The sequence below is a fragment of the Camelina sativa genome, chromosome 7 (genome assembly GCF_030686135.1).
Source record: "Camelina sativa cultivar CO46 ecotype springtype chromosome 7, ASM3068613v1".
Taxonomy (NCBI): Eukaryota; Viridiplantae; Streptophyta; class Magnoliopsida; order Brassicales; family Brassicaceae; genus Camelina; species Camelina sativa.
Window position 1 is genome coordinate 26,263,923 of NC_141886.1, and position 27,701 is coordinate 26,291,623.

Sequence of the window (27,701 nt, forward strand, 5' to 3'; positions counted from 1 at the left end):
AATAATGAATGGGTAAAAAGTAGTTTTGGTGAAGCGTAGAGCTAACTCTAACCCCCTTATTACTTTAGTATCATATATGATTGCTTATTAGATCATATAAATATAATTGCTGAAAACTTTTGATTCGTCCATCTATTGTTGGAAGAAAATGTGATAATGCGACTGTATAATTTGGATAAATAAAATGTAGGACAGTTCATGATGTGTCACATGCTCATTGGTAGGTTGAATGAGAGAGTTGAGCACGTTCTTGTAAGATTTTTTGCGATTCTTATATATGTCGTAAAGATGAAGAAAACTCATAAGATTACAAGTACATAATAAAATATGAAAGAGATTTGACAATAAAAGGAATGTAATGGTGCCGTAACACTAAGTAGCACGTTCTTGACGAGAGTCGTCTCAATCCAATGATTAGTTTTAATTTCATGCCTCCCCATAGTGATTTTTTTATTTCCTTTTTAGAAGAGTTTGTGAATTTGCGTGGTGAGATGAGTGCTTCGAGGTTTATAAAGTGTGTCACCGTCGGTGATGGTGCCGTCGGAAAAACATGTATGCTGATCTCTTACACAAGCAACACTTTCCCTACGGTAAAAGTTTCGTCCCTTTTTGGCTGCTATCAATAGTGATCTTGAAGCTTCCTTTGATGAATGGTTTTGTTTGGAGATTTTTCACATTTTGTTCTTGAATGCGATTAGCTGGTAAAACTTGACATTTTATTTAGAACTTTTTATGATGCTTCCATGGATTTACATTTAGGGATCATCAATCTTGTTCTTTTGTTTGTGTGTTAATGATTTTATTTTGTATAGAGTTTTGAGAAACTTGTATTAGTTTAACCAACTCCATGACTTGTTATTGACTTATCAGGACTATGTTCCAACTGTTTTCGACAACTTCAGTGCTAATGTGGTTGTAGATGGGAACACAGTGAATCTTGGATTATGGGATACAGCCGGTAAATAATCCTTTTAGGAACCCATCAAATCTGGTTTTCTTGTTTTTTTGTGGTCTCATTTTTTTTTTTGACTAATTCTTGGGTTTGTACAGGTCAAGAAGACTATAACAGGTTAAGACCATTGAGTTACCGTGGTGCAGATGTCTTCATTCTTGCATTCTCGCTTATTAGCAAGGCTAGCTATGAGAACGTAGCCAAGAAGGTTTGGCTTTTTTTTCATTCATCTGACTTCATTTATTTGATAATAATAACCTTTGCTGAGCTAATTTTGAATTTTTTTGCTTTATCTCAGTGGATTCCTGAGCTCAGGCATTATGCCCCTGGTGTTCCTATTATCCTTGTTGGAACAAAACTCGGTATCAACTCCTGTTCTTGTTTAAAACACTTTCCTGATAAAATAAGAAAGAGATGATAAATAGTTCAAATTTGGGAATTTGCAGATCTTCGAGATGACAAGCAGTTCTTCATAGACCATCCTGGTGCAGTGCCAATTACTACAAACCAGGTAGATAACTCCACAATCCAAAATTCTTGAAAACAGTAGTTTTTTTTTTGTGTAGCGAGTTCTTGATCTTTAGTTGTCTGTTTGTAGGGAGAAGAACTAAAGAAACTGATAGGATCGCTAATCTACATTGAATGTAGTTCAAAGACGCAGCAGGTATATATATACTAACACACATAAATCATATCTTACATGTCTTTTTGTTTTGTCAGAGAGTGTGAATATGTTGGGTCTTTGGTTTTTCAGAATGTGAAAGCAGTCTTTGACGCAGCGATAAAAGTGGTGCTTCAGCCACCGAAACACAAGAAGAAGAAAAAGAACAAGAACCGTTGCGTGTTCTTGTGACCATCTTTTTAAATATAAAAAGATTTAGGTAACAAATGAAGTTGAAGAAAGAAAAAAAAAAAGCACCAGCATCAAAATGCAGCAACATTGTATAGTTGTTGAATACGACTTGTTTCGATCTTTACACACTTTTTCTTTTTGCTGGTGAATCTAATGTGTGAAGTGAGGGCCAAGGAGATGAGTTCTTGGTGTGTTGTTGTTGTTGTTGTACTATTGCTGTTATTTAGACTAATCTCTTAAATACTTTATTTTCTTGTCTTTGTTTTTTGCTGTTGGGATCCATTTTGTATCCTTCTTTAACAGAAGAATTTTATTAATTTTATAGTGACTTCTTTTATGCTCAGCATCTCTTTCTTATGTTGATCTTATTATGGTCTTGTCTGGTCTTCGTATGCAAATCATATTCAAACAACTAAAAACGTATTGTGATGTATACAATAGAAACAACGTTGAATTGAGGCATTGATTCAAAGAATGGTTTACAGAAACGAGGATTCTATACACACAGGTGAGTACTAGGAACAAAGAAAATAAAAATTACAAAGGCCATCTCCATTTTTTTCATGGCCTGAAAAGAAAACAAGCATGTGTACATACATTCCTTTCAGTGTTTTCACAATTTCTTCGAAAATTACATAAAATTCCTCTCGGGATTTGACGAGGACTGTGTTGCAGATATAAGTCACAACTTGATGGAGTCATATTTCTCACCCATCACACCACCTTTCTGTTTTTGGAACCTTATGTAACGCAATGTGCTTGAAAAGAAGGGATCTGAGTGGATTGTTGTGTTACCGTTGTCGCTTAGCATCTCGGTGTTGATTAACTCTATGAGGCTTTGTATATCCGATGGAGTGATATGTGGATTCCCTTTCTCAAAGAAGTAAATGTACCTGTTGTATATGAAAACACATTATTAGTATTGAGATGTTGCTTTGTGTATGAATCAATGTCAGATGTTTTGTTTTTAATTGGTTCAGTATACTGACTTGTTCAAGATTTCTACAAACAGCGTGACTGGTCCGCTGCTACCTCTGGTTGCATTAACCATTTGTTGAGCCGCGTTAGCTATCCTCAGTGCACGTCTTAAACACAGAAGAACTCTGCAGAATAATATCGAGGATCAATTAGTAGTGGAGATAAGAAGATCACTGACTTTAAAAGTATTGAGAGTTATGAAAGAAGAAAAGCACTTACCTTTCTCCATCTTTAATTCCCTCTGGATCATCGACCCAAAAGAGGTGAGAGCATGCATATACCGCTCGACATTGATCAGGCTTCTTTAAAAGCCTTGCTGAGTACTGATCACAAAGAAAATTCAACTTACAGTTTGGACAATAGTTGAAAAGAAAGCTTATGGGAAGGCATTCGACATAAATATCTACCCCGGTTGCTTTATGTGTCAAGGTGTCTCTGTTTTCAACACCAAAAACATTGATCCTTTGCAAGGTTCCTACGATCAGATGAATCGCAGTTACCTGTGCCTTTGAGTCCTATACAACACAGCACAAGAAAAATGAGAGTATAAAAGTTTTGGAGAGACTTTGAGTTATCTTTGTGTACAGTTCACAAATAAAAGAATAAAGAAATTACCGCGATTTCTTCCTCGTATAATATAAATGCTTGGGTAAAAAACTCATAAGCAACAGGCTCAAGATCACAATCACTTGCAGCCTGATCATTAATCCAAAATGAGACAAAATATTGAGAATGCTATGTCAGATTACACCTTGCCTACAGGTGAACTATGATCATATGAACAACAAATTACTGGATCCCCTACATATTATAAAAATGGCTATGAAATCGTAACTACATTTGTTCAAAGGTTTTCCAGATTTTCTTGGTTACCCTATATCTTACCTCAGCGCATTGGAGGTAGAGCCTTAGAGCCAGTTCAGGACATGGAATTGAGGAAAGAGCTTCGATTGTCTGAAATAAAGCACATGTTAAATGGATTACACAAGATATTGAAGATTAAATGTGTCATAAACAGCTCATAGAGAAAGTAAAACTATCACAAATAACCTGATATTGAAAAAATGCATCAGTTTTGATTGATACTTGAACTATTTAATATGTCAATACACAGTAGAGTGCTTCAAGTTCAACACTTTAGAAATGGTTTATGAAAGAGATAATATGAATTTATCAAAGTGTCAATTCAGATAAACGATTCACAAAAATACCATCTAACTCATGAAGTAATAACACATGTTTCTCTATTATGAAAAGAAAAAACGAAAGCTCACAAACCTGGTTGAGAATTTGAAAAATCTTTCTTAGGGTTGCTGGAACATCTTCTCCTGCTATATTTCCACCCTGGGCTTCTAGCTGCCTGACCAGCTGTGACAGAAACATTTAAGCAACTCTTCAAGTCAACCACTTGTCTTAAAGCAGAATATATATCCACAACTATAAGCATATTATAGGGAACATAAGAGCTATACCCTAACTGCAGAAAAAACAAGCGGGGGAACGGTAAAAGGCAAGCGTTGAGGTCCTCCTGTCATAAGATGCTTTCTCACAACATATATGATCTGCATAGCAGTTAAATACCTGGCTAAGATATTCGTTTGCTCATAAGTTAGGGTTAACAATCTAAAAAGAAACCATGGCCTCATAGCCCTTGTTTTATCTATTGACTTCTGCAAAACGAACGCCAATGGGCCTGAAACCAGTTTACAGGTCAATATAGAAATGCAGGGCCGCTTCAGAGTAGTGGAGCATGGGGACAGTAGGATGTTCTGGGTGAGTGCAGCAACAGAAAAAGATGTACACTTCCAAGGAACAATTAAGTAAAAACCATGTTGAGGTTAACCGAACAAGTAGCTTTAACAATTCCATACATATCAAACAAAATCATGGGCAGACAACAGGTCCAGGAGCAAAATGCATATAACTATTGAACCCGAAAGATTAGTAAATTTATGATGTCTAACCTTAAGCATCTCCTCTGGTTCTTCATTATCAAGCATATGTATGAGACGGGCTACTGAATTTTGTTCCTCTTGGAAATCCTCCTCGTCAAGCTAAAAAAAACACAGAAAATCCATCAGAACCGAGGTGTTAAATTAGAGCTGATAGGAGTTGCTTATTGCAAACCACATGGAAAAAAAAAAAGAAGAAGGGATTAGTGACAGCACCTCCTCCACGTTGGTTCCATCCAAATCTTTTATAAGTCCTTTAATCAATTCAAACAGCACCTCAACCTAGAGAACACAGAATTAGCATATTATCACAGTAGAAATATTTACATCTTTAAATGAAGAGAGCAAGAAGTATATACCTTATCAGCAGTTGATATACATGTATCATTTTTCATTATACTTTGAATAATAAGCATTGCCATTACTTTGTTCGTTCCATCATCAAGATGATCCATGACACGCGGATAATTTGACAATGTAAGAGCTGTAACTATGTCACTGTATTTTTCTAAAGGAGCACTCAGAAGTGCAACAACTTGTTTCATTGCACGGGAGTCCTCCAGCTTGGGCACACTGGAAAGCTTAACTACACATGCACCCTACAAAGATTCCGGATCAAGAGTTAGTTTAACACTGGTGCTACACCGGGTTCAAGTAATCATAAAACTTTAAATAATGCATTTACACCATTCACAATGAAACCAATCTGGTTCTTAAAAAAAAAAACTAAAAATTAGGAACATATGGCCACGAAAGGATACCATACCAATACTTGATCCACATAGTCAAGCCGATCAGGATGAACCCGGAGAGTAAAAGTCAGAAGAGAGACAAACAGAGTCATAGCTCCAACAATAGGCATCTCAAGCTGTGTATCTATCACCTGCAGCCCACACCAAGTCCATACGTCATATGGATATATTTCAAGAAAAACAAAGCATCATATGCAGTGAGGCTGGAAAAAGCAAAGACCCAAAGCATTAAGTATACTGACCTACAGAATTTACAATATGAATTGAGGCAATTGGATGCATCATCCAGCAATTTTCTAGCTTGATTTTAAAAGGTTTTTTTATATTTTAAGTTCTGCATAAGTTTACATGCGCTCCTCTTCGAAATACTGAACTCTCAAATCTAACAACTAGAGGACAGCAATTTTCAGACTAAAGTGGCCTATTTTCCATCCTATGTCAAGGAAGTAACAGATTTGACAATGCTTAACAAAAGATTTGATAAAGAGAAGATGAGCGAAAATCGGAAAATAGCATGACAAACTAAAATCAAGCTGACTACATTTCATTGTACTGAGGACCTACATGGTACTATTCTAAGAGCCGTTATGATTCAAGTATCCGATAGCCAAAAGAAATTTACATTCATAAGAGATTTATCTTTAATGGAGCCCACCTTTCCAATTGCATTGCTCAATTTAGCAAAAGCTTCCACTTGCAAAAATTCGTGTAACACCTGCCCAGAATTTTGGAATAAGAAGACATATATCTAACATTAAACAAAAATAAAAAGGAACGAATGATAGCTCGACAGGCACTTACATCAGGACTTGAGGCAGCATAGTTTGACAACCGGTCCATTAGTTGGGTTAACACTATCTTGGTGTCAACAGTTGGCTGAGAAATGATTTCTTAAGGTCAGAGAGGAAGGAAATGTCAAAGAATTCAAGTGAGAAAAGTGCAGAGAGTGAATTCAAAACAAAAATGCTCTTTGTTGAGGATTCCCTGCTTAGAGTCTCTGTCAAAGTGTAAGAGATCAGGGGCCTCCTTCAAAAACTTCTAACTGGTAAAGTGGTAAGCCAAAGCCCTAGTCACCAAGAAATAAACAAAAGAATAACCGACATACTAGCAAACAACTAACATAGTGATTGGCAAAACAGACAATTCAGATAGACCCTTTCATGAGATAATGGCAGCATAAGAAGAATTAATCAGAAAGCACCAAACAAAGCATTTAGATAACTAGAATTGCATTGGGTAGAAGGAAATAGAAAAATCTCGATTGCTAGCCTACCCACCATCAGTTGGGTACAAGCAGCCAATAAGGCCTCAAGAGTCTGCAAATGGTACTCATCAGGAAAGACTTGAATTATGCACTCCATCAGATAATACTGAGCCAGCTTATCTTTACAGTTGACGACCTGTTCAAGGTTCAGATTTAGCAGATTATACAGTAACTGAAACTCATCTACAAAAAAGGAACTGGTAGTAGATGCAAAAAAGAGATGCTGAACCTGCTCTAAGACCCTAGGAAGAACAGTCTCTTTGTACATCTCAAGGTCAACACCTTCGATCTGTCCTAGAACATGCAGATTTTTTCCAACCTGAGAGGAAACCATTAAATACAATTTAGTGGGCAGTGACATAAGTAAAATAGGAAATTCAGTCAAGTAGTGGTAATGATAGTACAAGGTCACGAAGTTCATTTCTCTCTTTCTCCTGCTTTTCTCGAACAGTACCTGGTCCCTGCAGTCCAAGGAACACCTCAGCTCAGGTTCACCAACATCAATGATTCACAAGCACCACACAACCTGCATGACCAAAAGCCTGCTCTTCATCGTTCATTTATGCTTCAGTCAGAGGCATGCAAGTGCAGAGGTGCTATGCGTATCCATAAACCATCAACTCTTGAAAGATCGGAAAATCACCTGATGCTGTATCCGAACCCAGAGCTTATTCATCTCAGTAAAATTTTGTAGCACAAATTCCACTGCATCCATCACAGTATTAGCATCTCTACAGGAAGGTTGAAAGGAGAAGAGTAAACAAAAATGCTAAGCAACCAAAACTTTTGGGAAAAGAAGAGAGAGAAAAAAAAACATAATTACGACACACCCTTCGTAGTCTGAGCCAATCTCAGGTAATTTATCCCTGCTCACTTGAGCAAGATAACTCCTCAAAAAGAGCCCACGAATGGGATGTTGAACACCACGACACATTTCCACAAGATCCTTAAGAACATCCTTAGAAGGAGCCTGCTTGCTTTTGATATAAACAGACCCTACCGTACATAACAGATACCTGATAGACCAACATCATAGTGTTTCAATTACAAGCAATGCAGCATAAGAGAACCATTAAGTGGCTGTCTCTAAGAGAATAGTGGAAAAAACAAATAATCTCATTCTGCGCCTAACTGCCTTGATAGATGAATAGGAAATCGCCATTTTCAAGTCAAATCTCACAAATCCAATCCAATCTATATAGCTTATATAACTGAGACTATCAGATCAAGAGAAAAACTAGCTCACAATGATAGACAAAAAAAAAAAAAAAAAACAAAAGCCATCATCTGCTTACATCCTGGGCAATATGTTGCCGGCATGTTGAACGAGCTCATACAAATCAACTACGGGTAATCCATGCCTACTCTCATCTTTAAAGAAAATCTCCAGCTGCCTCAATTGATCGAAAGCTCGCATATCTAAAAATATTCCGAAATCATAAGAAAAAAAAAGGGTCAATCACAACAAAAAAAAAAAAAAAAAAAAAAGCACGAAATCGAGAGATTCAAAGTTGTGGCGATGGAATCTACAGAGATCGTAATATTTCTGAGGAGAGAGCTTGGATGTGCGGAGCTCCGAAAGCATCAGAGCGGAGTACTTAAGAACTTCTCTGAGATTATTTGCGTCCTGAGAGACGACGAATTGTGAAAAAAAAAAAATCAGATCAAAGGAAAAAAATTAATAAACTCAGCTGAGAAAAAGGAAACGGACCAAAGCGCGATGCATGAAGAAAGCGTTGTGCTGGATCCCGGCGATTCCTTCCGCCAGCCACTTCTCCTCGTCTTCTACTCCGGCGAGCGTCCTCATCCTCTCTTCCTTTTTCTTTCGTCTGTCAGCAGTTTTTTTTTCTCCAGTTGGTCGCACGAATTATAATTGACTTCACAGTTTCACTTTTTTAGTTTTTTTTTTTTTTGGTTTTTTTAAAAAATCATAACTCATTCACGAGACTTGTTTAGTGCTTAATCAAAACACAATTATGCCTATTTGACGAGACTAAAATGTTTATTTTCTTTCTGTGAATTCATGGCAGCTGTGAATTTATACAAAGCCAAAGGAGGCATATATCAAAATTGGGTTAGATTATAATTGTGGTTACAAACAGTCTGTACAAAACAAGGCTAAAAAATCTAGAGCAAAAAATTGGAGAATTAGAATGGGACTGTGTACGGTAAAGAATAAATCCCAACTTCAGAGAGAAGCTGAGCTCTAGGCCAAGATGAATCACCGGTTCCCATCATCATCTCCTCGTCAATCTTGTCTGCTGCTTTGGGCTTAGGCATCATTTGCGTCTTCTTCCCAAATAGCCAATCATCGTCATCGTTCTTCGAACAAGTAATGTCTGCTAAAGAAATGGAAGAGGGAGTCCAATCATCAAATAATGCATTGTATCGATCTTCTTTGCTTGGTTTGTGTTTCTTTCTCTTCTTTGTTTCATCTACCACAGATGTTGACGGCAGATTCTGTTCAGGCTCAGATATTTTTGGACAAGAGACAGAACTTGCTATGACATCTTGGTGACTGAGAGGCTTTGCAACCGAAACAAGATCCTCTCGAGGCAGAACAGGAACGTCCGCGTTTGGTTTTTTGAGTACCAATCGAATGCGTAGAGGATTACCAGCTACAGGTGCAGCTGCAAACAAATGTACACATACACATGTTAATCACGTAACAACAAAAATCGATTGACATGAAGTTCTTGACTGTCTATAAGAATGAGTACAAACCTTTGATGAGACTTTCAACAGGTGGAGGAGAGTCTTCTCTATTCCTCTTCTTACTATTCTGGCTTCCATCAGACAGATATCCGAGGTGGTTTTGAGATGCCTCAAGCTCTTCTGTCAAACCACTCTTCTCAAGTTGGTCAGACTCATCTGAGACTTTCTTGGATGAAAGAATCTGAAGTTTATGAGCTTCCCTCGACGAAGCTTTATGAGACTTCTCCTCTTTTGTTACTTTCTTATGTGTTCTCTTCTTTTCCTTCTTCTCAATCCGGTGGAGCGGGTTTATAGAATCAAGTGTGATTCTTTCAAGCTTTAATCCATTAGAATAAAAGGGTTTTAGACTCGGAGTCTTACAGGACACAAGTTCGGCACAACCATCCCAAGAATCACCAATGTTGAGACACCAATACAACAAACAAGATCACATGACACAGGAGGTGCAAGATAACCTATAGTCATCACTAGAACAATGCAGCTTACCTGATACCTAATATGAGACTATGGTAAACCTAACCTAATATATAGTTTTATATAATACAAGCGATGATTATAGTTTATATATGAACATGGCAGTTAAACGTATATAGATTTATTTATATACTAGAGACTCTCTAGCCATAGAGACAAAGAAGGACAACCAAATTCAAATATTCTACATAGAAATCAAAAATTAGGTTTTAGAAAGGGAAAAAAAACATAGAAAACAAAGAACACAAGCAAGAAACCAGATTTGTGGTTCTCAACGAACCTTAGTCGATTCGACCAAGTTCCGAACGCTCGCCTGGTTCCTTGCAAGTACAAGCGGTGGGCAAGTGAGAACTCGCGACATATTTTCTCAGATCGAATCGGGGGGGGGGGGGGGGGGGGGATTTAGGGATGAAATCGATTCCTAAACTAAGATAACCCAAAAAGGCTGGCTTTCAGAATCGACCAACCCAAACAAGAATATCAATCGAGATTAAACCCAGAAAGCTCAATCTCTTTGAGAAACCCTAAACGAGTCTCGACCGCTAGAGCTTGTAGGATGAGAAGAGAGCTAACAAGCGCGTTGGGAATGTTATAGGCAAAGAAAAAAAACTGAAGGGAAGGTCCGGATTTATAGACGATTGAGATCCTGAGATCCACCGACTCGGGCAAAGTCGGTCACTTTGAGGACTTTTTAGTAAGTTTACATTATAGAGAACGGGAAAAAACCCTAATCCTAACAATGGAAATATCATAGAGGGGGTAGATACGTAAATTACTGTTATGGGTTATAAGGCTCGGCCCGAGTCTTTTGTTTTTTCATAAAGACCCTATCCTCTTTCAACCAATGGGCCTAAATTTAGTTGTTGGACAAAAGAGCTCTATTCTCAAAGCCCATTGTAAACTAAATAGTAACAGAGCTCTATTGTCGAAACGATGCTTTAGTTTTTTGGCGGGGGGAAGTCGCAACTCATCAGTTTCTTACAGTTACAGATGCGTTTTGTATCTCTGAACATTCGCGTCTCTCTACGCTTGTGGTTTTTCCTATAAATTCAATACACTTGTGTCGAAACTGATTAGGGCTCAACTATTTACTTGCAACACTTTTCTCGCAATAAAAACGTTCTGTATCACATATTTATCAAAGATGCAAGGAGCTCAAGAGGACTTGACTCTGTCTTTGAGTATCACGCCAGTTAATCGAACAGTTTCTCAGAAACCCCAACCCTCAGTGATGCCTCTAGGCTTGGTTGCTCCTTATCATCAACAAGCATTTGACATCAACCATATGTTACAGGTTTTGATCGATCTCTATCATTTTATATGATTATGATCTGTTCCATTTTTTTTGTTGTGAATATCAACATATGTATTATTTACGATTAAGAAATGTGCAGAACCAGATGACAAGAGAACTGTGTACTCAACTAAGGAGTATGGAGGAAAGAGCCGTCTTTTTTATGAAACTTAAAGACAAAGCCATCGAAGACATGAGGAAACATTCTGTAGAAATGGATATTCGTCTTAGAAAAGCATTAGCAGAAGTCGAATTCTGGAGGAAAACGTCGGATGAGAAATCGGACTTGTGCAGAGATCTCGCGGGAAGGCTTTTGAAAGTGAGAAAGAGAGAGAGGGCGATGAAAGGTATTGACGAGAATAATGCGGCAGAGGAGGCTGAGTCGTCCACTGGTGAAAATGGAGATGATCCTTTCGACACAGCAAGGACCCGTTTGTGCAAACGTCGCCGTCTTTGAAATTGGCGGGATTTGAAAATTGTGACTCTTATAGTTACGTGTGTTTTTTTTTTTGTATGGACGTCTGGTTAAAATGTTCCCACTTCCTAGAGTTGTTATGTAACCAACGCTGTATAGGAAGAGAGAAGCTTTTGAAAAGAAGTCTAATTATTCTATAATGTATCATGAACATGGTTATATTTTCTTTTTTAAAACCACTTAACATGCACATGATTTTTACATAAAGAAGATATAAAACCAATGAAACATATCACAATAATATAAGACTTATATCTTTCAATTACAACAATTCACTTTCTACAATAGACAATGTTAATATTAATAAACTCTCGTCACGTAAGAGGGAAAGATATTATATAATAACGATGGAGTAGGGAGAAATATACCTGACGTAATATTTTTATTGATACGACCATATATTACATACGTTAAAACTCTATTGTTACACTCATCAGTGTCACAAGACAGATAAAATTAAGCCTCTTAAAAAGTATTATAAAAAACTAAGAATGAAAACTACAATTATAATCATAACAATATGCTATCTTATTTATAACAACCATATGATTATTCATAATATTTGTATATTATCGATCACGGAAAAGAGAAAATAGATGACATGGAAAAATTCCTCTCTTTTATTTTCTTTTTAATTAACATTGTACGTTAACACCAGACTTCTTTTTACTAGTGCTAACTTTACTATTTTACTTGTAAGAGAGATTGGAAAAGTGTCTATGTCGCCAGAAGTTGTTATAAATTCGTTTATATACTCATAAACTGAAATGATCCATTGTGACGACCAGATTTTACTCGTTTAAAGTTTTGCTGATTTAAAAATCACCATGATTAATAGTTATCAATATTAATTATCTATGCTTTTCCAAGATGTTGATATGGACGATATGGTTAAGGAAATAAGACGCGTGGAACCTGAATCTGTCGATGACTCAGTACAATGTTGGATCTTACTACTTGTTTTTCTCTATGCCCCACGATACCAGATTGTTTGGGGTCGTTATTATACTTAAGCGTGGATAGGAGACGAATCACATGTGGATAATTCTTAGCCGCGTTTTGAATCTTAACCTCGAGGTCCTCGACCAAAATGTGGTGGCGCAACTTTTAAAGTTGACTAATACATCAGATTACAACCAGCTCTTTATTTTTATCGTAACTGTATAACCTATTGGTTGAAACACTGTCATTTTATTTGTGACTATTAAATATGGACAAAGAAACTAATGGATCAGGCATTAAACTTTGTGTGCGATTTGTAATATTCGAATTAAACTCACCGTAATGGTTCGTTGTAAAGTAAAGCCGCCCCTATGCACTACATAAAAATTAGGTGACCGAGATGAGTACGCGTAGCGGACCTCTCTTAAATTAAGAACAGAACAAAATTCGGTATATGTCTGATCTAAACAGAAAGAGACATGAATAAATGCACAACTGTTAATTGTCGTATCGTCTTCGATGTGATATACTGCAGAGTTTTCATATAAATATGATTGAATCATTTAAAACTTCCCTCTCCCAGTATCTAATTTTTCCTTTTTTATTGACATGAGAAAAACATCACATAGATTCAAATTTCTATTTTGTTGTCACAATGATTTAAACCGATTTTGTCCAATCGGCAAAAATAGGATTAGAGCTAACTTGCCCGATCTTTTGATAAGACTTTTCTTTTTATAAAATAATGTGGAAGAAAAAAAAAAATGTGTGACACATGAGTCATGACTATGATAAGACAATAGAAGATCAAGCAACCTCCTAGCTTTTGACTATATGATTAGCAATTTGTTCATGGAAATAAAAGTACTTAAACCGGTAACGGTTGCTGTCATGTGTACTTTAATTAAATGCTTAGGCTGTAGTGTCTCTAGCTGTTTTGATAAGAGAGAGATATATACTTCGTATATAGTATGGAAATTTGTTACGTGTTTATTTGATCGAATTTTGAAGTTATTTATTTCATAATTAGAAAGAAAACTCAATTTGCATTTACTGCTCCACCGGTGAACGAATCGTGGCATTATGGGTCCTATCTCATTTAACACCGATGTTAACACATACTTCGATAAGACATTGATAGAGTTTGGAAGAGTATAAGCACGTGGTGACGTAGACAAAGATTGTAGAATATTTGATGGTATTATCTACCGTGTTCTAAATATTATACACTGTATAAACTAATAAAACATAAATTTATTAATTTTGTTCAGTTATCTCCATAACTAGATGAAACTATATTCGAGAAATGCTAATAAAAGGTGAGAAACATGTAAACACATCGTTCGGTACAAATGTTAAGTCACGTATATATATATATATATATATACACTTTTAGACATATGAGATTGTACATCTACAATACTTAATTGGCTCTTTGACTACCATATGTAGGAATTGTTTTTTTTTTTTGGGTACGCAAACTGGAAAGTGCCGGTATTTAATATTCATATTCAACTTTTTTCCCTAAAAGAAAGCGAAATGGTGACATGTTTGACTTCCAAAAAAAAAAATATATCTATTCACTTCCATGTGAGTAAAAAACTCTAAACAGGCAGTACGTGACGTTTGTTATGCTTTACTACATTGCCAATTCGTAACAACTTTTCCTTTCTAGGTAAAACTTAATTAACGTCCATGTGTTTGAATAAATAGCAAGTGAACAATTATTTGTGTGTTGATTACTATAATCTTAACTAGCATTGAATGAAGGACAATCGTATATAATATAGTCCTAATACTCCATGTGATTGATAAGCTTTCGGAAGGACAATCTTAATAAGTCTAAGAAATGGTTACTAGCTAGCAAGATCCCTTATATTACTATAATTTTACCATACAATTAAGATTGGTTAATTATATACATATATAATTAATGTTGGTGGGTGGACAGTAATATACGTCCAACTAAACATATGTGTTTTAATGTTATAAAAAAAAAGGCTAAAGTATAGAAGAATACATGGTCACACATACTAAGTATATTATTGTATCCTCAACTATATGAAGTATATGTATTACATGGCCATATGCATGAACTATATGACGTTATCTGGTCATTACCATAAACATACAATCCGGTACACTGGTTGACTGACTCCGGCGAAGACTGACGTTGACTCCGGCGAAGTCCGACGTTGACTCCGGTGTTGACCAAAAAATGTATTAATTTTTTTCTATTAAAACTCAAAAATAAGAAATATTATGTAAACATTTTTGTTTTTCATGATTAAAAAATATATTCAGTTCAATATCTAAATATTTTTATATATCTCTAACTTATTCATTCTTATAATTAGTTAATTTTTATTTTTAAAGCTAAAATAATGATTAATTATAAATCTTTGATAATAAGATTATTTAAATACTACAAAATCATAAAATCAAACTCAACTACTTTCATTATAAAAAAAATAATATGCAAAAGATTGAGTATATGACTCTTTACTTTATAGTTTGCATAGTAAATGTTGTATAAAATTTTAGATATTTTTACTATAAAATTTGCATACTCTTAATAACATGTATACAACAACAAAATAAATTCACAATATTTACTTCTAATATATAAAAAATAAACATACAAAAAATTGATTTTAGCTAAACAATATAGAGGGTATGTTTGCAAAAGGGTATAAAATAAAAATATTTTTGCAAATACCTTTATATTACATCTTGAAAATAATTATCAATGATTTTTATTTAACTATTAGTTTATGTTTTACAAATAAAAATTAACTAATTATAAGAATGAATACATTTGAGATATATAAAAATATTAATATATTGAATTGAATATGTTTTTTAATCATGAAAAACTATTAATGATTTAATATATTTTTTTTAAAAAAATTTAGAATACAATTTTTTTAGTCAACGCCGGAGTCAACGTCGGTCTTCGCCGGAGTTAACGTCGATCTGCGCCGGAGTCAATCGACCGGTGTACCGGATTGTATGTCTATGGTGTTGACCACATAACGTCATATAGTTCATGCATGTGGCCATGTAATACATATATTTCGTGTAGTTGAGGATACAATAGTATACTTGGTATGTGTGACTATGTATTCTCTTATACTTCGTGTAGTTAGCCATCTTTTTTTCTTTAATGTTTTTTGAAGAAAAGGCTATGGATATTGAAAAACCTAGGATACTGATTTATTTATTCATATATGATTCAAATATTGTAACTTTGAAACAAAATTGATTTATTCTTTGCATTTGTTTGGAAAGTACGTTGTTAATTATTAGAAACTGTTGTTTTAACTATGGGTTTACATGGTAACGAGAAATCTGGTTGAGTTACTGAATCTAACTTAAATTTTTAATATTTATTTGTGACTGAATTTTCACATTTTTAAATGGTAACTGCTGAATTCAGCTAATTTTTTTTTGTGATTTTTGACAAAATATGGCAAAATAATCTAGCAAAAATGCTGAATTTGGCAGAACTTTTTTTGATTTCTATGTTACCATTTAGATCCCATATCACATACTTAGATACTAGAATAACATGTGGACAAAAAATTATGTCAATTTGCCATTAATGTTTAATGACAACAATTAAACCAAGCACATCATGACCTAGACATGGATATATATAAATATCTACACTGGAAACGAGAAGAGGACTATATATATCTGTCGTTCACGTTCCAAACTTTTTAAAGAAGCAAGATTTTTTTAGTATATGTTTTGTTTTTACGCACGAACACACTACATCAATACGTCATAGCAACTATGGAACGACCTCGTTCAGTTCATCATCACATCATTCCTTATTTTTGTCTCGCTTCTTCGTCGATGCTATTTTGGTGTACTTTCTTTCTCGTGCTTTTATTTACGACAACTACACATGCTTTAGTGAAACTCCCGGAAAACACGACCGTTCCGGCGGTAATAGTGTTTGGAGATTCAATTGTTGATGCTGGAAATAACGACGACATGATAACAGAAGCTAGATGCGATTATGCTCCCTACGGCATTGATTTTGACGGTGGGGTTGCTACGGGAAGATTCTCCAATGGCAAAGTCCCTGGTGATATTGTTGGTTAGTTTGCTTGTAAACTTGTTTTCTTCGTTATATAATACATATAACTTGACTAATGATTTGCAATCCGTGAATAGTTCGATTTTTCTTACTCTATACAATGATGTGTACGATAAAGTCAAAACACCAAGTTTGCCACCTTGCATCATAGCTAGATTTCCCTTAATTAAATATAACCAAGCAGTAGCAATCTAACAATTATATAATTTTTTCATAATATTTAATTTTTGTCCTACCAGCGGAAGAGTTAGGGATTAAACCCAATATACCAGCATATCGAGATCCGAATTTGAAACCAGAAGATCTTTTGACCGGTGTAACATTTGCTTCTGGTGGTGCTGGTTATGTTCCTTTGACAACCAAATTAGCGGTAATTAATTTTGAAATTCCTATGCATTTAATTTAGGGCATCTAAAGAAGTTACTATTAAAAAACAATAGTAATTTTTTTTAATTATTGTTTAAGGGAGGTATACCGTTACCGCTACAATTGAAATATTTTGAAGAATATATAGCGAGACTGAAGGCAATGGTTGGAGAAGAGAGGACACAGTTCATAATTAAAAATAGCTTGTTCGTTGTTGTATGTGGTAGTAACGATATCGCCAACAACTTCTTTGCTCTCCCTCCGGTTCAGCTCCACTACACCGTCGCTTCTTTCACCGCTCTTATGGCCAACAACGCTCGCTCATTTGCTCAGGTAAAAGAATTAATAGTAGTAATAATACAACGAATAAGGGTTAGTAGTTAATAGTTATGATGTCTTAATTAAACATTGCTTTTCATTTATTAAAAGACTTTTTCTATTTATATATGTTGGTGGTAGACACTCTATGGATATGGAGCTAGAAGAATACTTGTATTTGGTGCACCACCAATAGGATGTGTTCCTTCGCAGAGAACCGTAGCAGGAGGACCTACAAGAGATTGTGTTGCAAGGTTTAATGATGCATCAAAACTTTTCAACTCTAAGCTCTCAGCTAATATTGATGCATTGTCAAGAACTCTACAAGACCCGACAATAATCTGTATCGACATCTATAGTCCTCTTCTTGATCTCATTTTAAACCCTCGACAATATGGTAATCATTCATTATTTGTTTTTCTAGTTATTTCATTTAACCAATATATTATTCAACATAATTTGTAAAAATTTATTTTAACAAAATTGTATATATATATTTTGTGAATCTCATAGGATTTAAGGTGGGCGATAAAGGATGTTGCGGAACCGGCCTAATAGAAGTTACTGCGCTATGCAACAACTATACAGCTGCTGTGTGTCCCATAAGATCTGATTATGTGTTTTGGGATAGTTTTCATCCCACTGAAAAAGCTTACAGAATTATAGTTGCAAAACTTTTTGATAAATATTTCGACAGATTCTTCTAATCGATATAGCTTCTATTCGCATTAATTATGGTCGATACAGTATTGAATAATCATTCCAATTAGAAGAGAAATTACACTGTTGTCAGCTTTCTCTTCCTCAAGGCTTTATAATTGTCTCATATATGATATTTGATGGTTATATATATACAAGATTCATGTATATTTCCTGTATGATTATAATTTTGCTAGCAAACTCGGCTATTTTGTTCTTTTCCATTTTCTGCAATAATAGTACCAACCAATAAAGATTTGATTTTAGTCCTCGAATCACTTGTCACAGAGTCACTCCTGATAGAACTCAAAGTCTCAAACTTATTGCAAAAAATCAAAATACCATAAATAAATTTAAAAAAAAACAAAAAAAAACAGAAAAACCAAAGGTCAAGCCAAATAAAAGGCCCAAGGTTGATACAAAAAATTAAACATAAGGCCCAATAAAATCTAATTACCACAGGCCCAAAAGCAGCTAATGCTTTTTCTTCGTTGGAAAATAAAACATGACCCAAAAAAAGCAGATTAGGAAAGTGAAAATGAAAACAAAAAAATTCTAATTAAGCTGGAACTCCTTTCAGTCGATATGAGCTCAATTGTAATACATCACATGATAGCATTATTACGACTACGAAGAGGTCACTATCCGTTCAATTATATGGTTACAATCAATTTGTATTTCAATCGAGAGACGAATTTGATTTGTGTTTTAATCAAGTGAAGAGTCAAACTCAGATCACATATATTCAATTAATTCAGATACTAGGGAAATAAGAAACCATGCTGGAAACATTGTTGTTCTAATTTGGTTTGTACATTTAAAATTTTAAATCACCAACAGAAAAAAAAACAAAAAAAAAACGAAAAGAAACAAAAAAAAAAATCACGAATAAAAAAAGCCCAATAAGAAAACTCCGATTTGGTTTAGGCTCTGTTCGTTTGGTGCATTAGATGCAATATCTGGATACAGTATCAAGACGCAGTATCTGGACGCAATATCTGAACATCTAAATGATGTTCGTTTGCGTTATTGGTTTATGCGTCCAGAAATTGTATCTGGATAAAATTATGTTTGTTTTGTAATTTGATTTATGTGCATCTGAATATAATATATGTAAAATGACAAAAAAATCCCTTTATTTTATGTTGAAGATTTAGTGGTTATAATGTATTCATGTTTTTAGCTTATTTTCATATTAAATTTAAATAAATATTTAAAAATAAAGTTCCCTTGTCTTGACGGAAAACAGAGATTTTACGTTTTTAGCGGAAAATTGAGATTTTTTGTTTTTGGCAGAAAACCGAGATTTTGCATTTTTAGCCGAAAACCAAAATTTTGTGTTTTTGGCGGAAAACTGTAATTTTGCATTTTTGGCAGGAAACGTAATTTTGGGGTTTTGATGGGAAAACAAGATTTTGTGGTTTTGACGGGAAAATGAAATTTTGCGGTTTTGAGGGGAAAATAAATTTTGTGGTTTTGGTGAAAAAAAAGATTTTGCGGTTTTGACGGAAAACCGTAATTTTGCGGTTTTGACGGAAAAATGTTATTTTTTATTTTAGGACGAAGAATTGAGATTTTAGGGTTTTGTTGATATTATAATTAAGAAAAAATACTTTGTAATTATTTAATTAAAATAGGGGTATTTTTGATTTTTACCAATTTTGGATGAGTTTACCTCATCCAAACTCTCCAAAAAAACTCATTCAGAAATTTAGTGTTTTTTGGATGAGTTTTCAAAACTCATCCAAATACCTAATCCAGTTATTATTTTAATTATCACTAAACAGACAACAATCTGCATCTGCGTCCAGATACTGCGTATGGTTCACCAAACGAACAACACCTTAGACCCAATGAGAATTCATATGAAAAAAAAAATCCCCCTTTATTTAAATAATGGTTCCTATCTTGCCTGACTAATTAATGGTAACTTTTTAACTGATTTTACCTTCCTTTACCTTTGCGGTAAAAATGAAAAATCTAGTAGTTTCAGTATATATCCAAAATTTATTATCGTTTTTTAAGGGTTACGTTACGTATCAAGAAGTAGTATGCTACTCTAGTTCAACTTTAAATGTTCTAGACTAGGCTATTAGCCATTTTGAACCCAAAAGTCCTCATCTGTTTAAGACATATACATGCCGATCCAAGCTTTACGCATCAGTCATCACTCCAAAAGCTTCCAAACTAAAACAAGATCTGTTGCAAATTGCAATACAAAGAGCAACAATGAAACGACACAGTATGATTGATCATCACGTTACTTTTTCTCCTTCGAGTCTATTTTGGTGTGTTCTCTTCTTTCTCGTGTTGTTATGTAAGACGACCACGAACGCTTTGGTGAAGCTGCCCTCAAACGAAACGATTCCGGCTATCATAGTGTTTGGGGATTCTATTGTTGATGCCGGAAATAATGATGATATTAAGACAACGTTGGCTAGATGCAATTATCCTCCTTACGGCATCGATTTTGACGGTGGCGTTCCTACCGGAAGATTTTCCAACGGCAAGGTTGCGACTGATTTTATAGGTAAGTTTCACTTTTCTTTCTGTTGATGCAACAATGCAACTGATTTTAAAATATCTTTTCCACATTTTCTCATGAAATAAACATTTTTTCTTTTTTCTTTCTTTCATTTCCTATTTATTGTATCGTACATCGTACTGAATATATCTCACGGAGTGACTAGTTTTTGTAGTACAAAGAAACTTGAAAAATGGTACCATCACTATTTAATGACGATGTGAATGGCTGATTATATTAGACGCATTAACTAAGATCAGTCTAGGACATCTAATCTAGTGGTTGAGTATTTCTCTGTAAAACATGTGATCTATCTTTTCTCTCTTCTTTTTTTTTTTTTTTTTTTTTTTTTTTTTTGTGTGTTTTCAAGTATGTGTCATTTTCTTGAGTTGTATAAAAGCTGAAAAAAAAAACGAAACATGAAAGTGATTTAGGCCGAATATGTTTTTATGATATAAAGCTATAATATAACTGGTAATAATAATATTATCTCGCTTGTGATCATAGCGGAAAATTTCGGAATTAAACCAACTATACCGGCCTACCGAAATCCAAATTTGAAACCAGAAGATCTCTTAACCGGCGTAACATTTGCGTCTGGTGGTGCTGGTTACGTTCCTTTCACCACCCAATTATCGGTAACTAATCAAACATTTAAAATCTTACATTATCTCTATAAAAACAAACGTGATTGTTTTTTAATGCTAGTTAATCTTGTTTTTTAAAGGGAGGAATAGCTTTACCGCAACAACAGGAATTATTTGAAGAGTACATAGAGAAGTTAAAGAAATTGGTTGGGGAAGAAAGGACAAATTTCATAATTCAAAACAGTTTGATCATGGTTATATGCGGCAGTAATGATATAACCAACACCTACTTTGGTCTTCCTTCTGTTCAACATAAATATGACGTCTCTTCCTTCACAACTCTTATGGCCGACAACGCTCGATCTTTTGCTCTAGTACGTATGAACAATATTTAGTTAACTATACATTATTTACTTAGCTAATTTGGGAAGCTATCATTTGAGATGGTACAATAATTCATGGAGCGAAGAAAATTACTTTTTAACTCTTTGTTTTTTCCTTAATTTTTTTTTGTCTTTCAATGATGTGGTACTTACAGAAATTACATGAATATGGAGCGAGAAGAATACAAGTATTTGGTGTACCACCACTAGGATGTGTCCCATCACAGAGAACTTTAGCAGGGGGACCAACGAGAGATTGTGTTGTTAGGTTCAATGATGCAACAAAGCTCTACAATGCTAAGCTCGCTGCAAATTTGGATTCTTTGTCAAGAACTTTAGGGGAGAAAACAATAATCTACGTTGATATATATGGCTCTCTTCTTGATATCATACTAGACCCTCAACAATATGGTAATCGTTGGTATTACGTACTGTGAACAATTTCCAACATTTCTATTTTCATCAAAATGTTAATGAAATTGTATGTTTGTAACAGGATTTAAGGTGGTCGATAGAGGGTGTTGTGGAACTGGGCTCATTGAAGTTGCTGTTTTATGCAACTTTGCAGCGGACGTATGTCCAAATAGAGATGAGTATGTGTTTTGGGATAGTTTCCATCCGACTGAGAAGACTTACAGAATTATGGCAACAAAATATGTTGAGAGATATATATGATCTCGATCGCCACTACATGTTTTACTGATTTAACATGTCTTTTTATGATTATCTTATTAGAAGTGATCTCCAAATATTTTTCCAACGCCATCTCTTATGTGCTGCCAATTTCATGCAATGATAAAAGTAAAGGAAAATTTGGAGCTATTTCGATTTATGAGTCTATGACCATCCTTAGGTCTAGACTATTAAGATGATTTTACTATGGTTACTGATACTATACATACCAAAACTTAAAAAGTTATAAAAAAAAAATTACCCACCATATTTGTTACAAAAAGCCCACAACAATTATCAAAAGCAATAACCTACTCAACAAAAAAAAAAAAAAAAATTAAACTCGGAGGTTGAAAGTTGAAAGAGAGGCCTACAACCGAGAGCCCACTCATCGAGAAACAAGAAGAAGAAGTCCAATAACGGATGAGCCTATTCAAGGTGTTGGAGAAAAATCGATTGTCTCGACAGAGCTGATTTGTGATATTGATTAAAATTTGTATATAAGCCGATTCAATTGTTATTTTACATAAGAAAAATTGTAAGCTTTTTGACCAATAAAAAATATTAAATAAACAAAGATAAAAAAAGAACATTAAAAAAAAAATATTATAGCAATAGCTACATTATTCTTGACACGTAGCTCCCATTTTTAAAGCGGACTCTCTATCTTTAGACCACAAATTAAAGACACACCTTATCTAGTCTAGGCTATGCATCATTTGTTGCCAGTTGCCACGACTGGCTTGCTCGGCCTATAATTCTTTGATTTTATTATATGAAACAATTGGCTGAAACAGTAAGTAAGTAGTTCTCATTCTAATTATCTACCACGTTGGATAAGATAAATAAAAAAATTGACCTATTATTTCTGTGAGTAGTTTGATATCTTTAGCATATTGGACCCACTATTTAATGATCAAATTTAATTTCACAATAATGTATGGTTATCAAATCGCATTCAAAATCAAAACGCCTTCAATATACTTTTTTTTTTCCTTTTTTTTTTTCATTCATGGATCAGCTTAGTTGGTCATTACTTAAATTTGTCGCTGTCGAGTTATTACTATAGATGAATACAACCACGACAGAACAGGGTCTATCTTCTACGATATATATGAATACTATTAGAGTATATATAAACTATATAATAGTATACTGTATACGATGACTCAAGTGCAATCAATACGGCAAAACCAAGCTAAAATCTACGCTTACGTTCTAGCCAAGCTAAATATCGTAGTTATATCATAATTATTTCTCGTTTTGTAATATTTCCGTACTGATTATACAAAAGGGAATAGTATTTGATCATCACAACATTTTCTCTTCTGATTTAACTATAATGACTTAACTTTTTACCTAGATTTCACTGTAAAAGAAGAGTTTTAAGTTTGCAGTTGTCTTGTCTACAAATAACGCTAGTATGTATTCATTTAAAATTTGCAAAGCAATATAAAACGGGATAACCTAGATTATTTCAAGATTTTTATAATTTTTTTTTGTTTGCACATGTTTATAGAAACATAATTAGGTTAGATAGTGGTTGGGCGATAATATGGTTGTGTGAATCACTATATTAAATTCCACATTTTAGTAGCCTTGTTGATATATCTTAGTCTTAATTAATTAGCATGATTTTTCGGATATTTGCGGGCTCTGGCTTACTATATATATTCTATAATTATTAGACTTGGACCATTGTTATGTAGGTAGCATTAACAGCAAGCTTCTCGAGGAATATACAAACATTTTTTTCTACCTTTGCTATATTTTCTGACTGCCCCAATTATTTTCTTCGTAAAGTCTCTTTTGTACCTTTTTCACGTGTATATATATGGAAAGTTACCTTCTTCACACTCAGTTAAGTGGAAATAGTAGTATCACCTATTGCTTGTGATCTACATCTACCCTGCGGTCCCTAGCTACGTATGTCTTTGTTCATACTTTTTTCTTTCTAATTCGTACTTATCACATGATTCTTATGTCTATTATTAAAGGATTCTAAAATAAGACAAGATATGTTTTTTTACCCAAACAAAAATGATACGTTATGAAATAAACTAAAAACAATACCAACATATATATTCTGAGCCTGTTGGGCTCTAGAGATCTTCGGTGTCCTATTAATTATGATGACATATAAGGTTGTAGTTTGGTAACAGTTTACATCACATGCTCAAATATCAACATGAGATTCTTACTTAAATTAATTAGAATTACTATTATCATATTTCAAGCGTAGCATAACTGTCATATGAAAAGAGTGTAAAATAAAATAAAAATGAAAAGAAATAAGAGAACATATATATATATATATATATATATATCATATTACAAGTATCTATCATTATATTTTATAATTTATATATACATATATTATATTTTTGAGAAATGGTATTAGAAAAGAGACATTTTTAAAAAAAATTCTGTAATACTATATAGTTTTTTAATATTTGATAAAAATCCGAAGTTAAACTTACTCGTGCAGAGATTGCTGATGGTCGAACGATGATAGGTAGATAAACATGTTCACCGAAGAAATAATCAAATTTACTTGTAACACCAATCTGATGCATGCCTTCATTAAATTTCCAAACACTTGTCAAAATTGTTCGATATGAAGAAAAAAGTTGAATAACCGCATGATAATATGGATATATATACCACGTAGGTGTTTTTAGAATCTAGAGTGAGAGATTAAGATATCTTGAAATTTTAACATTTATGTTTAATTAGCGTTAACGTATTCGCACTTAATCTATTTTGTCTGTCATACTCTGCCTGTCACATTCTGCTGACTATACGTGTTTCGATAGACGCACTAATAGTTGTATGTTGTTAAAGGCAGCTAAAATATATATGCCAAAAAAGACAATTATGGTTGAGGTTAGTACATTTCTCATTTAAAAAAATAAAGAAGTGCATTTTCAAGAATTATTATCAAAAAGTGCATTTTTTTTAACTCCTCCCTTCCAATTATAAGAAGTAAAAATCTAATCTATTTCTCAAAATGTTTCAAGCAATTAATTCGCTCTTGTCTTAGTCTACGGTCCACAATATATCCACGACGACGTAATATGCATTGCGCATATATATACATTACAAATATATAAATACAGTTTATATATCGAAATGTGTCTGTCTATATATATAAATAAGTGTGATAGGATAGAAGAAAAGTTGATTAAGAGTATCGTGTGTTTCTCCTTGTTATGTTGTAAAACTTGGAACTTGGAAGCAAACGCATTGTTATAAAAAGAAAATATTATTCATATTTCCACATTACATTATAGCAACATGAAAAACAATACAAGCTGGTCTTGCTGTTCTTGGTCTTCATGGAAACTATGTTTGTTGTCTGTTCTCATTCTCACTGACACGATTGCCGCCGTGAAGCTGCCACCAAACCTGATTATTCCGGCCGTAATAGCTTTCGGAGACTCCATCGTCGACACCGGAATGAACAACTATGTCAAAACCGTAGTTAAGTGCGATTTTCAACCTTACGGTATCAATTTCCAAGGTGGAGTTGCAACAGGGAGGTTCTGCGACGGACGAGTCCCCGTCGATTTGCTAGGTCCATTCTCTTTACTCTTATTTCTTAGCTTCAGTACGTAAAGCGAATAGTCAATGTAAAATTAGATTTTCACGCATTTATATATAAAGGAGTAACGACCATTAATTACTAGGACACAAGTAATGACTACGGCAAAATAAATTTGAGCAATCATTTGTTTTCTTTTCCCTTATAGAACTAGTAGTAGTTAAAAATCAGTCTCGTAACATCAATTGTCTCAAATAATTATGCGTATACAATTTAGTAGGCTTTTTTTTTTCTACAGTTATATGATTATTACAAAAAATATCATTAAAACCCAATTTTTTTTTAAAACAACGTAATTTATATTTCATGCTCTGTACGCAGCCGAAGAATTTGGAATAAAATTAAATGTACCAGCATATTTCGATTCGAAGCTAAACTCCAAAGATCTTTTAACCGGTGTATCATTTGCGTCAGGAGGTTCTGGTTATGATCCTATAACACCTAAACTCGTGGTAAGACTATGTAACCTATCGATCATGGTATTTTTGTATCATTTGATTTAATAATTATCTTAACTTGTTGGTTTCATTTGTTGATGGTATTAGACAGTAATATCATTAGAAGAGCAATTAACTTATTTCGAGGAGTACATAGAGAAAGTGAAGAATATAGTTGGGGAAGAAAGAAAAGACTTCATAATAGCCAACAGCTTATTCTTGGTGGTCGCAGGCAGCGATGACATAGCCAATACATACTATACTCTTCGTGCAAGACCGCAATACGACGTCGATTCCTATACCACTCTTATGTCTGACTCTGCCTCAGCTTTTGTGGCTGTAAGCTATTCTCAAATCTTTGAATAAAGCCTAATACTACTGTTAAGTTTTAATATAGTCTTTCTACATTAGTATATTGTAACAACATTATATATATATATATATATAAATAAGAAAAAACATTTGAAATATAGATGGCTATCTACCAAAATTATATTTATATAAAAATATGAGTCAGAGAAATAAATGAAATTCTAGAAATATAATGATTATATTATGGAAATGAAATTGACAGAAACTATATGGATATGGAGTGAGAAGGCTGGCTGTATTTAGTGCACCACCAATTGGGTGTGTACCATCCCAGAGAACCTTAGGAGGAGGTATTTTGAGAGATTGTGCTGACACTTACAACGAAGCAGCAAAGCTTTTCAATTCAAAGCTTTCGCCAAAACTGGATATGTTGCGTAAAACTCTACCGGGTATCAAACCGATCTACATTAATATCTATGATCCTCTTTTGGATATCATCCAGAATCCTGCAAATTACGGTAATACTTAAAACATTATATTCATTTAATTTTCATGCATTTACTAGTCGTTGTACTTGAATATAAATAGGTAACATCTTTGAAAGTTACGATTTGGGTTATTGTAGGGTTTAAAGTGGCTAATAAAGGATGCTGCGGGACGGGAGCCATAGAAGTTGCTGTGTTGTGCAATAAAATCACATCTTCTGTATGTCCCGACGTGTCTAGTCATGTGTTTTGGGACAGTTATCATCCTACCGAGCATACTTACAAAGTGTTAGTCTCATTGTTGATTAACAAATTTATTGATCAGTTCGTCTGAATTTAAAACTATTTTCACGGCGTAATGATTGGTTGTATTTTATCATATCTTGTTTGTATCATTTGAAAATTGTATTCGACCTAAATATAATAAATATCTATTGTTGTTTTACTTCAAAATTTATCATTCTAATAGTTAGATCCTCTTCCAATACATAGGGAGGAATAAGAGTCTACATGACAAAAACATCTGACTGTATACATCATTAATTTTAATTTAAT

The 27,701-nt window shown here is 34.0% G+C and overlaps 7 protein-coding genes across 14 annotated transcripts; 5 read left to right on the forward strand and 2 right to left on the reverse strand.

Moving 5' to 3' along the window:
- Positions 1–301: 301 nt before the first annotated feature.
- Positions 302–2,148, forward strand: LOC104702340 (rac-like GTP-binding protein ARAC5). The gene is made up of 7 exons (XM_010418193.3): positions 302–590; positions 871–958; positions 1,051–1,160; positions 1,251–1,314; positions 1,399–1,463; positions 1,551–1,616; positions 1,707–2,148. The coding sequence occupies exons 1-7, from the start codon at positions 411–413 to the stop codon at positions 1,803–1,805; spliced, it is 672 nt and encodes a 223-aa protein (XP_010416495.1). The 5' UTR covers positions 302–410; the 3' UTR covers positions 1,806–2,148.
- Positions 2,149–2,243: 95 nt separating this feature from the next.
- LOC104704908 (vacuolar protein sorting-associated protein 35B-like) lies at positions 2,244–8,785 on the reverse strand. Of its 8 annotated transcripts, none has more exons than XM_087457080.1 (22): positions 8,463–8,785; positions 8,282–8,378; positions 8,047–8,170; positions 7,582–7,767; positions 7,395–7,482; positions 7,156–7,212; positions 6,981–7,070; positions 6,765–6,887; positions 6,289–6,363; positions 6,143–6,202; positions 5,502–5,618; positions 5,095–5,334; positions 4,952–5,017; positions 4,748–4,837; positions 4,256–4,345; positions 4,062–4,151; positions 3,669–3,737; positions 3,399–3,479; positions 3,191–3,298; positions 3,003–3,106; positions 2,795–2,908; positions 2,244–2,698 (listed from the first exon to the last, which is right to left on the reverse strand). In XM_087457080.1, the coding sequence occupies exons 1-22, from the start codon at positions 8,556–8,558 to the stop codon at positions 2,488–2,490; spliced, it is 2,376 nt and encodes a 791-aa protein (XP_087313206.1). In that variant the 5' UTR covers positions 8,559–8,785; the 3' UTR covers positions 2,244–2,487. The 8 variants fall into 8 exon arrangements, with proteins under 8 accessions (XP_087313206.1, XP_087313205.1, XP_087313210.1 ...); XM_087457079.1 differs by having other exon boundaries at positions 6,110–6,202; XM_087457084.1 differs by having other exon boundaries at positions 5,497–5,618; positions 8,463–8,615.
- A 28-nt stretch (positions 8,786–8,813) lies between these two features.
- LOC104704909 (uncharacterized) lies at positions 8,814–10,675 on the reverse strand. Its single transcript, XM_010420917.3, has 3 exons — positions 10,221–10,675; positions 9,476–9,782; positions 8,814–9,381 (listed from the first exon to the last, which is right to left on the reverse strand). The coding sequence occupies exons 1-3, from the start codon at positions 10,299–10,301 to the stop codon at positions 8,900–8,902; spliced, it is 870 nt and encodes a 289-aa protein (XP_010419219.2). The 5' UTR covers positions 10,302–10,675; the 3' UTR covers positions 8,814–8,899.
- A 342-nt stretch (positions 10,676–11,017) lies between these two features.
- Positions 11,018–11,899, forward strand: LOC104702341 (uncharacterized). Its single transcript, XM_010418194.2, has 2 exons — positions 11,018–11,234; positions 11,335–11,899. The coding sequence occupies exons 1-2, from the start codon at positions 11,085–11,087 to the stop codon at positions 11,689–11,691; spliced, it is 507 nt and encodes a 168-aa protein (XP_010416496.2). The 5' UTR covers positions 11,018–11,084; the 3' UTR covers positions 11,692–11,899.
- A 4,433-nt stretch (positions 11,900–16,332) lies between these two features.
- LOC104702342 (GDSL esterase/lipase EXL1-like) lies at positions 16,333–18,343 on the forward strand. Its single transcript, XM_010418195.3, has 5 exons — positions 16,333–16,759; positions 16,999–17,129; positions 17,225–17,458; positions 17,585–17,840; positions 17,957–18,343. Exons 1-5 carry the CDS (start codon positions 16,450–16,452, stop codon positions 18,148–18,150), a joined length of 1,125 nt encoding a protein of 374 aa, XP_010416497.2. The 5' UTR covers positions 16,333–16,449; the 3' UTR covers positions 18,151–18,343.
- A 1,822-nt stretch (positions 18,344–20,165) lies between these two features.
- Positions 20,166–22,458, forward strand: LOC104702343 (GDSL esterase/lipase EXL2). Its single transcript, XM_010418196.3, has 5 exons — positions 20,166–20,672; positions 21,174–21,304; positions 21,394–21,627; positions 21,792–22,047; positions 22,133–22,458. The coding sequence occupies exons 1-5, from the start codon at positions 20,372–20,374 to the stop codon at positions 22,309–22,311; spliced, it is 1,101 nt and encodes a 366-aa protein (XP_010416498.1). The 5' UTR covers positions 20,166–20,371; the 3' UTR covers positions 22,312–22,458.
- Positions 22,459–24,005: 1,547 nt separating this feature from the next.
- On the forward strand, positions 24,006–27,599 carry LOC104702344 (GDSL esterase/lipase EXL3). Its single transcript, XM_010418197.3, has 5 exons — positions 24,006–25,885; positions 26,234–26,364; positions 26,458–26,688; positions 26,924–27,179; positions 27,287–27,599. The coding sequence occupies exons 1-5, from the start codon at positions 25,606–25,608 to the stop codon at positions 27,478–27,480; spliced, it is 1,092 nt and encodes a 363-aa protein (XP_010416499.1). The 5' UTR covers positions 24,006–25,605; the 3' UTR covers positions 27,481–27,599.
- The last annotated feature ends 102 nt before the right edge of the window (positions 27,600–27,701 follow it).